Raw genomic sequence first — 18,182 nt, 5'->3', positions numbered from 1 at the left:
TGCAATCCCATGTGGGATGGGCCAGATGTTTGGACCAGAAACCAAAAATTTAACAACTATGGTAAAGCATGACTGAAGCAGCTGATGCTGATCAGCTAATGCAAGAATGACTTTAGTGCTCTGCCTGAACTAAAGCTATAAATATGCTCCATTTATTTTTATCACAAAACATGATAACATAGAGGAGAGACTGGGAGAAAAGGTTAAATGTTAGAATATACAATTAAAAACAACTCATTTCATTTTTTACTGTAATTCGGTTTATTATAATGATTTTTTTAATTTGCAAACTGTTTACAAACTATAGTCAAAAAGCTTTTTATTGATATATACAATATATCTATCCACATATATACTTATAACCGAACAAATATACACACACACAAACAATAACATTCTCATAAACATATACAAACTAAAGATAATACTACGAGATAATTGACTATGATTCCCAATTTACTCATGAACAGAAATCCATCCAACAAACCCACGTAAAATAATAATAATTTAAAAAATATATATATACAGAAAACCACATCACAAAAGACTACACATGTTGAGACCACTATAAATCCCCGTCTTCCCACCCCTCCTGAACCATTTGACCAGTATAACAACTAACTGGTAAGAATGTTACTATGACAGATACAACCTTCTGAACATCTTTTATGCATGTAAGCCATTGCACAGCTACATACTAATAAACCTGCATATCTACATAATTCTAGATGTGTCCACTCAAGGTACAAGTCTGGCATACAAGAGAGAAACCTATTCCATCTCTATGTAGTGCACACAATGAATGTACAAGGTCAATGAGTTCTCATCATAATCAGGATAAAAAATAACTCAACTTATCTTGTTTACAGCATTGAGAACAAATGTTCAGTAAGACCTACAACTAAAGAACAACAACAAAGCTAAATAGATAAAAACATAAATGTATAGCTGGTATATAAAGCAAGCTGGTATGAAGATAGATAAACAACAATTAGACAGCAAATATAACATTTTACGATTTATTTACGATTTCAACTAAATCTTTCAAATATACTTTATACACCATAGGTCATAATATATACTGTATAAGTCCCATGTAAATGTCATAATAATGTGAATTTGTTGCCAAGCTCTTTTTTTGACAACAAGTCACTGTAGTTGTGTAATCTAGCTGGTTGCTGAGTCGGCAACTTTTTGGCTGGAAAGTGAGCGAGCAGGGCAAACTGTCCTGATTGGTTGGATAGGTTCAGGTGTGCCGAGGCTGACAGAAAAGTATTTATTGTAGCTAATAATAGAAAATACACCTGTATTTTGAGTCACAGTGTTTTTAAAAATTATAAAAAAAGAGCCCTATTTCCTCATGTAGCCCTAAAAGTCGAGCTGTCCGAGTCATTATGGTAATCCGGATTTTTCTCTATTGTGTTTCAGCCTCGCGCGTATTCACTGTATTTTCCCATGATAGCTCATGAAATATGGAAAAGGCTCTTTTGTTTGTTTACTTGTTGGCCTGTCAGCAGGGCCACATGCTGCTCACACGCTGTGGGAGGTTATAGCGAAGGTCAAGGAGAGAAGCTAGCTGTTTGATTCTGTGTGATTGAGTGAGGTTGTGTGTGTGTGTGTGTGTGTGTGTGAGAGAAGGCAGTGGTTTGTATTGTAGTTGTATATATTCTGTGTCAGATAAAATGTGTTTGTGTTTGCACTATTAGTGACGTACAGTGTGTGTATATGGAGTGATATTTTAGAGTGTGTGGGTGTGTGAATCTGAGCATATGTGTGTTTGTGTTTTTGTTAAGGGTATGTTGGTTTATGTGTGTGTGTGTATGTGTGTGTGTAGTTTCATTGCCTGTTTAGCTTTTTGTGTGCTTGCCAAGGCAAGTATGAATAATTGTGTGATATTTTGTATATGCATGTGTTTTCTTGGTGTGTGTGTGTGTGTGTGTTTTACCATCTGCGTGCGCTAGAGGAATGTAATGCAGACTTTGCGAGAGTATCATGCAAGATGTTAAAAGCTGTCAAGCAATGGCGAGAGGAGTGTGAGTGCTTGTGCGTGTGTGTGACTTTCTGCAGGGTTCGTTGTGAGTGGGTTAGCATCAGGCCCGGTTACTATCCTCTGGTGATGGCCTCTCTGATGGCCTTACGATCACTTGCAGCAACAACATGGCTGTCCCCCCTCCCCCCCTACACACACATTCCTGTCGTCAGAGCAAGTAAAATACCACAAAAAGCACACACAGACACACACACATACACTTTGATACCTTCTTGTGTACTCATGTTGAGCTGTAACATGCGTGTACACACACTCCTCAGATTTCTCATTACAGAACTAGCGGTTATGCCGGTTTTCCTCAGCCTCTGTCCTCAGGTCTGGAAGTCTTTTTTACTCCTGCAGCCCTTCATTACCTCCACTTCTCTCACTTCCACTCAGCGCTTCACATCCCTTCAGGAAATGCGTACAGCCAGACAAACACTGAGCTGCCTGCAAACTGCCAGTATAGCTGCTTGCTGAGCCATCCCACACTCTCTTTACCCAAAGACCCCAAAGCCACGACACACTTTGCTTCCTCTGCTGCTATCCGTGCCTGGAAATCCTGTTAACCCTCATCTCGCTGGTGGCCATGTTCAGTGTTTTTTTTTTTTTTTTTTTTAAGGGGGGGGGGGGGTTGAGGGGATAAATCTTGAGATGCTCACTGGAGCCAGTGGCCGCTCCCCCGAGTGGATGGTTGTCTAATCAAGTGTGGCAAACTGGATCAGACCTCAAAAAAAATGAAGTGAAATACCAGCCCAAAAGGAATAAACAGCCCTTTTACCCGAGAGATATGATAGTATAGGTTGTAACTTCAGTAGCCAAAAACGACCTATAGTTACCTCGGAGTGACAGATGCCATCTAGCGGCTGTAATAATCATGACCTGCAGTTCAGATGATGACTATATTAGGTGGATTTAGCTGCAGGAGACTGTTGTGAGTTTGGACAGTTTTTTTTAAAAACCGTGACGATTGTTGTAGTGTTTACTGTTACCGTGACAACATTTCAAGTGATCACTTTAACCAAAACCATCTGATCTTTCCCTAACCCTAAAACATAATTCATTTTTAACAGTGGTTTGTAACTATTATAGAGGCGGCGTATTAGAAAACGCTCCTATGGGTTGTTCTGGAGTTCAAAGTACAATTGACCTGTTTGGTTGTTTAGTTATAAAAATGTGTTGGAAATAAAAGACGGATGTAGCTTTATTAACTTTGTTTATTTCACTGGATTTAAGATCTTTCTTCTAGTGTAGGGGATCAAAAAATCAGATTCAAAATTCATAAAGAAGGCAACTTTTCTTTATTCTACGTAGAAATTTTTGGAAACAAATCAGTCTTATTGCAAAAAAATGTGATGAAATTAAAGTTGTTTTTTGCTTATTATGCATATTTTTGTTTCTTTTCTTGCTAAAATAATTGAAGAATCAAAATCTAAATATAAACCCAAGCCCAATTTCTTCTGATTAAATATATGACAGAAAGCATCAACAGCAGTTTGAAACATTTAGACATTTAGGATGTGCATATTCTCTTTCCTCCAATCCTTTCCTGTTTTTAAGCAACATTTAGGTAAAATAACACGTCAGGACCAATTACAGCAATGAATATGTGCTTGTAAAACATTTGTGTAGCATCTTGTGTCAGTCGGTATGAAGACTCTATGAAGGTTTTATAAAGCTGTTAGGAAATGGAGCTGAAGTGTCACTGTGCTGTCGTCTGTTGTTCGCCTGCCTCTTCGGCCTCGTTTGTTTGTGTGCCATCATTAGTCATCGTTGCTCAGTTCAAACGGAGCTCTGAGCGGCCGCCCCCCCCCCCCCCCCCGCAAGACAGACAGCGCAAGACCAAAAGAAATCCTGTCTGGCCCAGTGCCGATGCAGAGTGATGTCATCCACATAAACACACACAGCAAATGTGCACTCACGAGGCGCCGTGGGACATCTACTCCTGCAAACACTCTTATGTGTGTGTGAGTGTGTGTGTGTGTGGGTGACATGTGCAGCCAAATCATCATACATACATCAGTAGTATGTTTCTCTCTCTCTCTCTCTCTCTCTCTCTCTCTCTCTCTCTCTCTCTTTCTCTCTCTCTCTCTCTCTTCCTCTCTCTCTTATTATTAAATAAGATTAAATGAATCATTTATGAACATTTGGGAGCGACAGAGGCGAGAGGCGAATAGAACATGAAGCACACCTGTGCATTTTGCTGGCGGCGTGTTGCGTAACAGCAGTGTGTTTCCTTGCTCTTATGGAATTACATTACTAACAGTACTGTATGCCCCCCAACCCCTCCCCACAGTAGTAACACAGCGTCTCCCAGTTTTGTCAGCAGGCGCCTTATCGTACATGGCATGCTGTCTGTAGGAAGAAATGCCCAGACTCTTCCATTTACACACTCCGCTGCACGATGCTGCACACACACCTGAGACACCTAGGAAGATGACGGGTTACGGGAAGTAAATAAAGCTGGATAAATTGCTCTCTGGAGGGGCGAGTGGCTCACATGGTCCGCGTGATGCAACTGTTACTTCTGCTTGTGGATGAATGGTGTTGGACATTGGACAAGTATGTCAGTCACAGAGAAAATATTCTGTCTGCTAGAACGTCAAGTACCTTATCTTCATAATCCATTATGATAACTGTAAACATGGTGGTGAGAAATCTTTGTATGCTTTGATGCACTGGTGAAATGCAGATGTTTTGCTAATATAGTATCATTGTCTGATACTGCATGTCACAGATGGATGACCAAGTATATATTGTGCATCCTCCTTGTACCAGTTTCACACCAAATGTGCGAGAGTGCATACTTTAGGAGATGTATTGCTTGGAATGAAGGTCATCACACAATCCTATAAAGCAGCTAACTAGGATGCAACACACTACATCAAAATGTAAATAATTGTATTGTATTGTTATATTTTTCTTGCCATACTTGAGATTGCTCACACAGCTACCTGATGAAGCCCAGTCTCACATTTGGAAATCATGGCCTTGCTCAGTGTGATGTCGAACTTGTGCGTTTGGTGCAAAAGCTCTTTTTGAGTCATTATTTTAATTTTGAAAATATGAGAATGCAATGATGAGAGGTATTATTTCTCTATATTTAGGCAAAACCATAAGGTAAACAAACACCATAGCACTCTACAATACTAGAATGGAGCGCTGAGATGTTTTTTAAATCAAAAGTGGCATCTAAGATATCGTACTGACTCAGCTTACAGTCTTCCTTTGGACTGTCTGCCAGCTGACCTTGTAGCGTAAATCTAACAAAACAAAAAAATTACCTAAAGTACACAGCAAATCCCTTAATGATGATTACAATTTACAATTTCATTTAGCAGATGCTTTTATCCAAAGCGACGTACATCTGAGAGCTGATGCAACACAAGCAGGGATCTAGTTAGGAGTATGTGTCATGAAGCTAAGTTTGAGTCCGGTAGGATGTAGGTGCCAATAGGCAGTGCACAGAGACAATGCATAGAGTGCATTTCACATAGTTTTAAACATTTACTAAAAGACACATTTTACTACTAAACCACACATACTGTACTTGGAATTACCTCTTGAATGATCTTAGACATTGTCCAACTCTGACTGTCCATACATTTTCTATACATGTGTACTTAAAACTTAAAACTTACTTTTACAGCGTTGCCTATAACTGAACTTTTATCTCCACTTTGGTTTAATTTTTATAACATAATATACTACTAAAATATTTAAAATTTCTGATTTCTTATTTAAATTTTGAGAGATATATCTCCTCAATTATTCTTTTATCTGCATTATTCTTTTTTACATCTTTTATTCAAGTTGTAAACCACCTTGACTTGTCATTGTGAAAAGTGCTATGTATTTTAAATAAAATTATCTACCATATCAGGTGTGTGAAAAAAATAAAAACGATAACAACAAACTTTCAATTTTTACTTAAAATTGGGAAGTGGGAAACATGCCGAGTAAAATGTTAGATTTTCACCACTTCTGATGCTGAAGCCACTGATATTGTTGCACCCTTATGCATGAAATCAGCTCAGTAAAGCTTTCGGTGCTGTAATCACAAGCCTACTTTAAAGCTGAACAGCGTCTTTGCAGTGATTAGAGAAGAAGTGCCTTGCATTAATAGTAGGTGATGAGGGAGAGAAGCTTGTGTCATAGAGTACTAATTTGTGTTTTGGCAGCCCTTCAGTCACAGACCTGCTGCTCAAACCTTTCAGCTCCTGTTCTGATGCTTCATCTCTTCTCTTCTCTTCTCTGCAGGTATGATTTAGACTGCAAGAGCGACAACCTCTCTAAACACGTGAGTGTCTCCTTCACCTCAGCTGTTCAACAATCAGTCATGCATTCATGCAATATTATAGCAAACGTTTACCCTTCCAGTACAATAGCAGCTTGATTTGAATCTGAATGTCAGAGGTAAGAGTAGCGTAACAGGAACAAAGCAATCTTGTTGGCATTTAAGCTCCTTTTTCTGACTAGTTCCAAACACATTCGGAGGGGTTTTACACCACAGCTTCTGCCTCTGGGAAATGTTTCTGACATCCTCGCTTTTTGTATTTGTTAGCAATGGTGTTGCATGACAATCAGGTATGAAACTTGAGGCTCAGAATCACAGAAAATTACTGTACAGTTCAGTTAGCATACATACAGGTGTGGACGTGTGGTGGATTGCATGCAAAAGAAATGAAAGCAAATGCTAACAACACCAGAAGAACCCTTGCAGAAATAAGACACAACCCTTCAAATTTATCATCATAATTATTCAGCAGCACTTCTAATAATATTTTGTAAAGTTTATCGGCCTTTTTTAAATGAAATATTTTGACTTGATGAACTTGTAGTTGGCTTTTTATTTATTTGTGTGAGGTCTGAAGGAAATCTACTGTATGTGTTCAGTTTGTTGCTACTCTGACAGATTGACAAATCTCACCACTAAAGGTCCAACTTACTGTTACCGAAGCTTTCCACCATAACTTCCTCAGCAGATAGAGTTGCTCAGTTTTCATGGAAATTGAATTTTTGGTCCCAAAACAGGTTATGACAGGAAGCCAAGTGGAAAACTTGTTATCACATGACCAAAATTTCAAAATTTCCTGACATAAGGTCAGGTGATAACAACTAAACCATCTCCATGGCAACTGGGCAGGTCTATATGCTATGGGAGGCTTATAGACCATGCTTACCAACTTAACGTTATCAAGTTAAGATAAAAACAAAGTACATTAAAACATACATAAGACATTTTCAGGCGTCATCATTCACAGAATCCTATGTGTGTACAGTGAGGCTGCAACTAACTATTGTCATAATCGATTATTCTGTTGATTATTATTACATCTATTAATCAATTAATATATGACAATTTATGTCAGAAGATAGTGAGGAATGACCATCACAGTGTCCCAGAGCTCAAAGTCACATCTTCAAATTGCTTCTTTTGTCTCACCAACAATTCAAAACCCAAATATATTTATTTTATAATTATATAAAACAGTAGGTTTATGGTAAAAACTTATGAAACTGCAGGTTAGTAAATTTTAAACATCTTGCGTTCCTCAGAAGGAATGCAGGTGAGCTTTGTGACCTGCCTTTCATGGTCAAGCTCTACTTCCATCTTGATTTAAAACCTGGAACTTCAGATTTCACTGCCCTACAGCCCCATCCTTCATATCCATTTCCAACAGAAGCTCCAGCAGCCTCCTGCTCCAGTTTTGTCCATAACCGAGGCTTCATCTCCACCTCCATCTCCATGCCCCTTTCCTTTTACCCCACCTAATATTCATTGCCAACTGCAGGCGGAGTTCTTTTCCTCAGTTCCAACCCCAACGTGCCCCTAGGCTTCTACTAAGAGCGCTGTGCAATGTGAGCGCAAAGACTCACTCTCAGCATGAAGGCTGAGGACGCTTGGATGCGTCCTGTCGTCGCTGTGGATGTGTGGGATTGGTGATCTGGCACGCAGTGATGGCTCCATTGTCCGAGCACAGTCCATCTCCAGTCGCATGGCTATAAATAACAGAAAATGGGGGGGGGGGGGGAATGCACACAAGTATAGTATCTCTCTCGGCAGCTTCAACGCCAGCGTTTGAGGATGCTTCCCTCCCATCATAGCAGATGTTTCCCTTTGCCATATGGTGTGCATACCTTGTGCAGATATGGCTGCAGGGGAAGATATGCAGAGACAGAGCATACAGTTAAATCCAATTAAGGGCTGGGTATCCTGTTTTCTATTAGATGAAGTGGATGTTGCTTTTTCATCCCGACAGACGCTTGTCACGGACATGTGCACGACTCCTCTCTTTCAATTTTACCTCAGTTTATTTTTGTATCCTGCTTAAACAGTAATATCATTTTCAAGTCATTGTTCATTATTATAAATTCGATGATTAGCGAGTGGATCCAGACAGGGAAATGGCTTCTTTGTTTGCAGGCAGTAATTAAGTTAATTGGCTGTGTTCCCCCATCACTATTTGAAAGCGTTCAGGATTTTACTGCAAACTTTTATTCTTCTTATTACACATACTATAGCTGGAAATGCACAGACTTTTTTACTCATTCTTAAAGACCTCTGATACTAGCAGCCTTTTTAAATATAACATTTTTATGTTGAAAGTTGTTGAAAGTTGTGCCGCTGTGGAAAAAGAGGAAGGTGATTGCATCCAGCCATTACTGAACATGGACTAAAATGGTGATTCCCCAACTTGGGGGTCAGGACGCCTCCGAGGGGAACTGAAGATAAATCTTAGTCTTATCTTGAGATGAAGCTACACAAATTCAGATTCATTTTTCTTCCAGCTTATCTCTAATCTCTTGTTTTTTTCTTGTAAACTGCAGAATAGATTTATCTCCTAAAGCTTCGTACAGTTTTTCAAAGCAAACAATCTTAATATCAGACCCAAGATAACAACTACTGCATTTTTCATGCAACTCGCTGCAGCACAGGGCAGAACAGTATCTTAGTGCATATAACAGTCTTACATCCATATTGGACAGTCCTGCACCCCATGATTTACATCCAATCCCAACATTCATTACCATTGCAGGAAGTTGTGTGTCTTTATGTTGCGAATTGAAAAGTGAGGGGCTGCTGGATGGGCGTGTTGCACATCAGACTTTCATGCAAAGTTAGCATCCAATTACAGACCTGCAATTTAAGTTACCTTTATATTGACTCCCACCACAATTTTTCCCTAAATTTAACCATGTGTTGTACACAGTTGCCACTTCCTAACCATACCTTAACCATAGTTTATTGGCCATAACCACAATGTAGTGGTGATGCAAAGCTATTGCAGAAAATGAGAATGTTTTAAAAAGTTGTCATTGAACATAATTTACAGTTTTGCAGAATTGTCCAATGTTGATGTTCTTATCTGGTGATAGGGTTGAACAGTGACAGTTTATGCTCAAAGACTTGGACATGATCTCTGGATGTTGTATATTAAAGTCCTGATAAGGAGAAGGACTTTAAGAGGAAGTGCAGTTCTTGAGGAGTAACTATCACTCTGTTGTCACAGCTGTGATCTTTTTTACTTGAAGATACCCTTCTAACCTTTTTTTTTTTTCCCTGCCACCACTGAGCCTGTTAATCTGGGTTCCTCAGCCTCTAGCCTTAGATTTCTGAGGCGTAGAAGGCGCTGGGCCGGGGCTGCTAGCTAGCAGCACACTTAAAAAGGCCAGAGCATTTTTGTCGTCTCTTTTTGTTTCGAGATCTCGGCTAGAGGAGGAATTTGCCCAGTACCGGCAAAGATCTTAGGAGCAGCTTTCTGCCCGCCGGACTCAACATGGCTCATCTGTCAAGCACTTTTACACACATGCACACACACACATGTGCGCTTACTCATGAACACATGCATACACAATCTGGTAGGGGAGGCCACACAGTATCACTGCATGCTCTTGTTGCTGCCTAAAGGCTTCCCCTCCCCAAACTGACTTCTCTCTTATGGTCACCCTACAGTAATCAACAAGGACACGGGTTCCTGTACACGCTGGGTTTGGGTGTTAATATGCAAATCATACATGGAATATAGAAAGGAACCCATTCAATGCCAAAAATGTGATATTTGATATGCTTAATTTGTTCAAGAGCACAGAGATTGAAACACCTTTCAGCCTGACTGTATGCAATTCCAAGCAAAAACAAATTTACTTTTTAAAAAATTTGACCAGCTTCCTTCTTTTTTGTCATGTGTCTCCACTGACCTGAAGAACAACCAATCACTTCATTGTCTCTGCCTTTGTAGTCTTGATTGATGGACAAGCAATAAACCTCGTTATTGAGAAAAGAAGCAGGATGAAATAACATTTAATAATAATGAGCTCAGTTTTAAAAATGTACTGGATTATTTTACAATTTCATCATATAACTATTTGTTTTTAAATTAGAGCTGCAATTATTAGTTGATTAATTGATCAGTGGATCAACAGAAAATTAATTGCAAACTATTTTGATAATCAAATAATCGTTTTGAGTCATTTTTTAAGAAAACATTGCCAACGTTCTCTGGTTCCAGATTATTAAATACAAATATTTTCTGATGTCTTTAGTCCTCTATGATAGTAAACTGAATATTTTTGGATTATGGACTGTTGTTTGGGACAAAACATTTGAGAACGCCACCTTGGTTTGTGGGAAACTGTGATTGACATTTTTCACCATTTTCTGACATTTTATAATATATGACTAGTCGATTGATTGAAAAAATATTAGACAAATGAATCGATAATGAAAATAATCATTAGTTGCAGCCCTATTTCAAATGTCTATACAGTGTTGAACACTTTGGTTCTTTATATTGAGAAACTTTATTTACACTGTTATTGTCATATAATCTGATTAATGAAAACTGTAAAATCTACACATAGCTCTAGCATGATGCAGTATGATGCCTTCTGAACAGTGAACTTTATTTGCCAAATGAAGAAATAGGAGCATTGTCCTAATTAATAGTTTTCTTTTCAGCTCCCTGAACCTATTTCGTGTGTTTACTTGTTTACTCGTATGTTTACTTTCACACATGTAGGATTTCCTGGGCCAGGCGTTCTGTACACTGGGTGAGATAGTCGGCTCCCTGGGAAGCCGCTTGGAGAAACCTTTGATGTAAGTAGCTCATGTTACCATGCACACACATGCACCAAACAGATAAACAAACACGCTCACTCAATATGTCTTCTGCCATTTTAATTTGACACTTTTAATTTAAAGCGGAGGGGCAAAAGGCTTGTATTGCATTGATTTTTTTCACAAGAAAAGGGGGCTCATGTTTTCGATTTTAGATTCTGTTCCATTCAGTCGGATGAATTGAAAATTTTTAAGATCACTTGCTCTTGTTTGTCTTTGAAGTGAAGCGAATCAGGAGCATAAAAATGAGCCAAGATGTTGATGAAAGCGCACGCTGTCTCCATCAGCCAAATGAGATGAATAGTTAAACAGCAGCGGGCGACTGTAAACATGTTCAGATGGTTATCAGCAAGTCGTGAAAAAAGGGACAGTTCACCCAAAGGGAAAATGTCAGCGGTGAGCTCCCAGCTCATTTGCTGAAGAAGCTTAAACTGAACTGAAGCCTCATCTGAAGCCCCAAGAAATAATCAGGGACATTTTCATATGAATAAATGTCTGATTTTTATCCTCCATTGCTGATTAGGGTAACAAAGTAGTGATTAAACCTATAGCCAGTTCATGTGCTACTCTGTGTGTGGTTGATGTTGGCTTTGAGACATCCTCTGCTGCAAAAAACTCTCTCCCTCCTCTATCACCTCTAATGGCAACTATCCAGATTTGACAATAATGTCAGAAAAGCATCTTAAAACTGCAACATGTTTAGCATAAACAGAAGAAGAACTGAGCTGTTGGCGTGATAGATAACACGGCTGAAGAGACAAAGAAAAGCATCACCCACTGAAATGGAAATGTTATCAACAAAAGGTTTGATTTTACATAATTACAGATTAAAATTGACACCTCTCATCTCTCTTATTTGGAGTCGGGGTTTGATGTTGAATAGCCCGTAAATGATTGAAAAATGTCAAGTAGAGAAAGTTGGCATCAAGAGCTCTCTCACAGACTCCTTCACAACTGAATCATATTCCTCTAGGGTCATATTCTCAGTTGTGTTTACCAATTACTGATCAGAAACTGTGTTTATTTTGACAAAATTCTTACACAGAAGCTTTCATTTTTCAAAAGTTTTGACTTTTGATGGTTTCCCTTGAGGAAAGTACCTGAAGCAGATTTGTTTTGAAAATTCTGTGATTTTTCAAAAGGCTTTTTGTCAACAGAGAAGGTATCAAAAAAACAACATTATTTGGTCTTAGTAGAGAAACTCAGGCACTGAATCAGCACCAGTATCCAATTTTTACACAGCCCTGACTGAAAGTGTTTATTTATTGATTTAAAAAAGCATTCCAGGGGACCAACATGCATATATATAAAATTAATGTACTGTAATCAGCACATCCAGAATGGACAAACACATTTAAATACCATAACTTTTTACATGTAGCCACTGCACGTGTCTTGGGCAAATTGTAAAGCTGTACTATATCAAAAAAAAGCTTAAACGCAACCAAGAAGCATTAGAGATGCATTGAACTCCAGTTGTTTAAACCACCTCTGCAGGACGAGACTCATTATAGCCAGATGTTGCAAAAGGTGTAAACACATTTGTTTCTTCACGGCGATCTTTACCGCTCCTGTTGTAGCGTTTATCTGATTCCTGACTAGTTCAACCATGAAATCGTCTGTGTGGATGAGAGATCAGCTTGAGTCAGAAGCCCGTGAAGATGAGCAAGAAGTTTTGTCTTGAAAATTCAAAATAAACAAGCCATTTCTCTTCTGGTGCTTTCGGCAGTTAGCAGAGAGCTTCAGGTGCATTACCACCACCCTCCGGAGTAGAATAAGTCCGACCCTAATTTCTATGTAGCCTGGGAAAACCAAGACAGACCCAATAAAATTTGTAGTGAGGCTAATGGATGTGCATATAAATAGCTAAGCGTAAATGCAAGTGTATTAACTCACTTGAAGACTGACTTTAAGTATTTTACACCATATAAATGTAATGAATTATAAAGGACTTGAAAGTCTCACCCCATCGGAGACCTTTAATTTGGGGCCTTTTAAAAAGATGTCAGTCATTGTTTCTGATGCTGCCTGGTTGTGTTTTGTTGTGCGTCTTATCTCTGGTCTAATTCTGTCTGCTGTACTCCGGTCTCTCTTGTAAAAGAGATCTTGATCTTAAAGAGATAACCTGATAAAATAAAGGTTATAATGAAAACGACAAGCACGAATAACCAAATAACAATGAAGTAGGTTGTAGTGTCTCATATTATTTCAGTTGCACTGTAACTGCAGCACTGCAGCAGCATCTTCTCGGGCTTACTGAAGAGAACAACTTGTTGTTGCTTTTGTTTTTCTCCTGAGGCAGCAAGCCATCAGTAGTCTGACCCTCACCTCATCCCCTGTCCTCCAGTGGTGTCCAGCGTGTGTGATAGAAAGCTAGAGAAATCGAGTGAGAGCGAAGTAAATGACTGTACCGGCGTCTACATCCATGACTGTCTGTCTGTTTCAGTCAATGTGTGTGTGTGTGTGTGTGTGTGTGTGTGTGTGTGTGGCTGTTTGTGTGCCAAAATCAATGAGTGGTTGCTGCTGAATGAGTCCGTTGAAGAATGACACACAAGAAATATGATGTAAGAATGCGTTGCTGTTGCCAAGTTATGTAATCACCTCTGCCTGCAGTCATTCACTGTGTTCCAGATCTGTGTGTGTGTGTGTGTGTGTGTGTGTGTGTGTATGTGCATACCTACAAGTTTTATTTTTTCCTTTTTTTTAAGATATGTTAAGATACTATTTTTATTCAGTAATGTTTGTTTGTGTTTGTATGACTGTACGTGTGTGTTTCTGCTCTGCTCACTCCGCTGCCTCCAGGTGAGGCACAAAAAAAACAACAACAACAAAAAAAAAAACATCTTAAGTCAAAAGCATCACTTCTGCTAAGTAGAGTGGAGGCGGATCTGACAAATAAAGAGCAAGAAAGACAATTGAGATAACAATCTGCTTCAGAAATACACTACAGTTTAATTATGCTATTATGTGGCATGCTGTGTATGATATAAACGAGCATTTCACAGCACAGTCTCAGTGATGTGCCATCAACTTTGTTTTGTTGCTGCTTTTAGATTGTTTTTTTGGCAGATTTGTGTCCAGGTGCAAATTAAGTGCGCTTTCCATTGCGACATAAGGCTTGTGCTGTTTTCTCATGAACTGCTGCACTCAACTGAATAAAACTAAATTCTGGCACATGAATGTTTTTCCATCTAGTCAAATAGACTCTATCACATCATCACATATTCAGATCTAGCAATGATATTGGACAAATCTGCTAAAGCACAGATTATGAAAAAAATGACAATGACAACAAACATTTTTTAACCTCCAGTGTCAGTATTTTTAAAATGATCTTTATAGCCATGCTAGCAACATGGCTGTAGAGATGTCAGTTGGTTGGTCGACCACTTTGATCTAGACTAAAATATCCCAACAACTATTGGGTGGATTGCCAAGAAATTTTAATAAACTAAGATTCTGACCATGGTGAACGTTATACCTTCTAAACATCAGCATGTTAGCATTGTCATTGTGAGCATGATAACATGCTGATGTTAGCATTTGGCTCAAAGTATCACTGTGAAAAGTACAGCCTGACAGAGCTGCTAGCATGGCTGTACACTCTTGGCAACCACAGTATTCTTAATATATTGTTAAAGATAATATATTGTTAAAGATGGCAATTTTCAATATTTTTCGAACTGTCAACAAATCTCATGAGAGCCAAACCAAAAATCTTCTTATCCTACCTGCAAGTATTGTGTGTGTATCTTATTCCTATGTGCTGTAGACCTCCTTTGTTGTCCAAAAACTATTAAAAACATGTCAATGAACCACACTGTTTGTTTAGAAATGGCTGCAAAGACTAATAACAGTGATCACATTTGCAGTCTCCGGAGAGCAGTTCTGTGTACAGCAGATGACACTGCGCATGTGTGAGAATGCAGAGCTTTGCTAGCTTGTTGTGCTACATATCACAACCTCTTGACTTTGTACCACATTGTACATTGTTAAGAATTTTAGTACAAAGTCAAGCGATTGTGAATACTTGTAAGTAGATCAGTTTATTGTTGGTTTGGCTCTGCACATGAGATTTGACAACAATAAGAAAAATACATGCTTTAAAATATTTCTTATGTTAAAATAACCAATTTTTAATATGTTGAAGCCTTGTTGAACTGTGTGCACTCTCTGAATGCTTTCTGGGTTTTTTTGTTTGTTTTTTTATTACAAATACACAAGAAATTGATTATTAGCACAAGCTATCACAGTCCAGAAACACCTTTAACCTCAATAACTCCACTAGGACACCAGTGTTTTCCATTCAATCAGTAGTCCAATCAGAAAGACCTCATGTTTACAAAAATATGGAGACTCCAAATGTCCTTTTTCGAAATCTGCCTGAACCTTTTTATGAAAAAAACACTGTAGAGTTGTCGTACTATGTGCGATGTTCTTCAAAAGGGTGACATTTATTTACAGCTCCATACTGCCGACTGACTGAAAACAACATTTTTATTTTAGGTGGACAATATGTTTCCATTTTTATTGTCTTCAAAGACCTTTTGCTCTGTTTCTGTATCACCTAGAGTGTTTCTTACACTTTCACAAGAAACTTTTGGAGGTTTCCTTTCTGGAAAGACTTTATTTATGCATATAGTCAATATGGTTCAGAAGCTACAGACAGTTTAATTTGAGTATGTCATTTTAGATATTGCTCCAAAACAGGATGGAGTGGAAGAGGTTAAAGAACCTGATATTGTCTCGCTCACTCTCCCTTCACTCAATAACCTCTCATCCGCTTCTCCGTCCTTCTTGTGACTCTACCCTTCCTCTCTTCGACACGGTGACTCTATCCATCTCTTTCTTGTCCCCTCCGTCTCTCTCCCTCTGCCATTTTTCCATCTGCCCCCTTACTGAGCAATCTCTCCGCTCTCCGTACAGTGAATTAATTTCACTGAATGCCTCCCTGTGCATCAAAGGACGGCGATGTGTCTCAGGTGACAGGCGGAGTTTCAAAGCCTTGCTTCAATTTGCCGTCGGTTTCTCCACATGTGTTATTGTAGGCTCCCTCTGCCATTACTGGACAGTACTTAGCCAAATGAAATTATCTCTGCCCTTCCTCATTCTGAATCAGGCCCGGGGTCTGTGGCATTCATTTTGTCTATTTTTAGTAGTCGTTCTCCCTTGGCTTTATTGGCTGAATATTACGCTTCACCAGCTCAGGATGTAAACAAACAATGTAGCTGAAATGTCACTGGATATGGTTACGTTATATTGAGGTTATTTGTTGTAGGTTTTCATTTACCATTAATTATTATTGTTCTTTTAAACAATCAGGCAATGAATGTGAGAAAGAGAGAAGAAGAAGAGAACTTTGAACCCAGATCTGCAGGGGTCTTGTATTTTTCATTGTGGGGAATCACCTCAGGAGAAAAATCTGACGGCTACATTCTCAGATCATAAACATCACAGGCTACCTGTACTGAAGAGTGGAAGGGTCAGGACCGCAGCAGCATGATCATTATTACTGTCATTAAATACTTCAGTTTGCCTGAAACTATTGTGTGTGGTGGATAATTGCTATATGAAGAAAAAGAAACAAGAAGCACCGGTGCTTCATCAGTTTAGATTAAACTTTATTGTCAGAATATGGGCAAGTATGAAAGACGTACTTGCAGAGTGCACATAGATGGTCACTTTTCATCTGAAATTCAAATTACTGTTAGGAACAAAAGGGAGAATTTTTGATCTGTAATCATCTCTTTAATCAAATTCAAAATTCTTGGTGTGTAAGTGCAGTGTAAAAGGTTGTGCCTTATTTGCAAGGACTAATGTAAATACAGCATATATGTAAAGATGAATGAATGATATGCAAGTGAGGCAGCAGAAGCACCAGGAATGAACAGAACACAGTCAGACATCATTCCACAAATTGAGAATAATACGAAAACACTTTATTTTCAGTCCTTGTTTTCACTGCAGTAAAGCAGCGTCACTCCTCCTCCTCCTCCGTCTGCTGCTTGTATTATTATCTCATATGTATACAAGGTTATAAACAATCAGTATTTCCTGAATCGGGGGTCAATTTCACCCTTTCTCTCAAACCGGCTGGATGTTGGAGAGCCTCGTGATTTCGTGCGTCAGAGTTCAATCTGATTTAACTAAAGAGGCGAGGTCACTTTGCAACCGGCAGTGAATACATATAAACTTGTATACATATACAACAACATATTTTAGGATAGGCTTCGTGGGTTGCATTCAAACTAATTATGCACACTTAAATACAAGTCAGTGTGGAATAGACATCAGGACAAAGTTAAACTATAATGCGGTAGAGTTTCTCAGTTTTTAATTAGTTGTCGTAGAACATTATTCTCTTACACCCTCAGACAGATTTTCCCTCCAGCTCTGGGTATTGAAACCATTGTCCTGTCTGTCACAAACACATCGCTTGAAGCTTATAGCTGCTAATGGAAATATTCTTGTCTCTTCTAGAGGGATCCCGGGGAAGAAATGTGGCACCATCATAGTTAGAGCAGAGGAGCTGAGCAACTGCAGGGTAAGACTCTGTTTGGTTCCTCTGTTAAACAACCAGAACTTATCTTGACACTTTCCTCTAATTAGTCCCACTGACGCATCTGGTACTTCATGCAGTTTAAGATAAAAACCGTCTCACACAAGTCTGGTTGTCTGGTTGTAAGAAAGGGATTTTGCCAAAATGCTTTGCTTACCTTGCGAGGCAGCTGGATTTGCAAGATCACGACATCATCATTATGTGCTTGCGTCTGAACCATCGGTGATTCGGACCAATCAGCATCCTGTGAGGATTCTCGCCTGATCCTGTGGTCTCGTGAATCCAGCTGCCTCGCAAGGAAAGACGGTGACAGACAGATGGTTCATCCAATCACCTGCCAAGTTTTTTTTTTTTGTAAGTGCCTGCCTTTTTCCAAACAGCGATCGAGGACGACTTCTCAGATGTTTCTGTGTAACAAAACATCTGGCGCATCAGGTTACAAATTTACTCAAACACCTTCCTACAAACACGCA

General features: G+C 39.0%; 1 protein-coding gene across 2 annotated transcripts in view; it reads left to right on the top strand.

Moving 5' to 3' along the window:
• The window catches only part of LOC122986561 (copine-8-like), a 69,957-nt gene that overhangs the window by 29,847 nt on the left and 21,928 nt on the right, over positions 1–18,182 (top strand). For both annotated transcript variants that reach the window (XR_006404326.1, XM_044357902.1), the window contains exons 5-7: positions 6,290–6,329; positions 11,053–11,129; positions 17,631–17,694. Coding sequence is in view for 1 of the 2 variants with exons in the window: in XM_044357902.1 (XP_044213837.1) it covers positions 6,290–6,329; positions 11,053–11,129; positions 17,631–17,694 (181 nt within the window). In the remaining variant the exon portion in view is untranslated. The remainder of the gene's footprint in view (positions 1–6,289; positions 6,330–11,052; positions 11,130–17,630; positions 17,695–18,182) is intronic.

The sequence above is a fragment of the Thunnus albacares genome, chromosome 7, assembly GCF_914725855.1.
Source record: "Thunnus albacares chromosome 7, fThuAlb1.1, whole genome shotgun sequence".
NCBI lineage: Eukaryota > Metazoa > Chordata > Actinopteri > Scombriformes > Scombridae > Thunnus > Thunnus albacares.
This window is presented reverse-complemented; position numbering and strand designations above follow the sequence as displayed.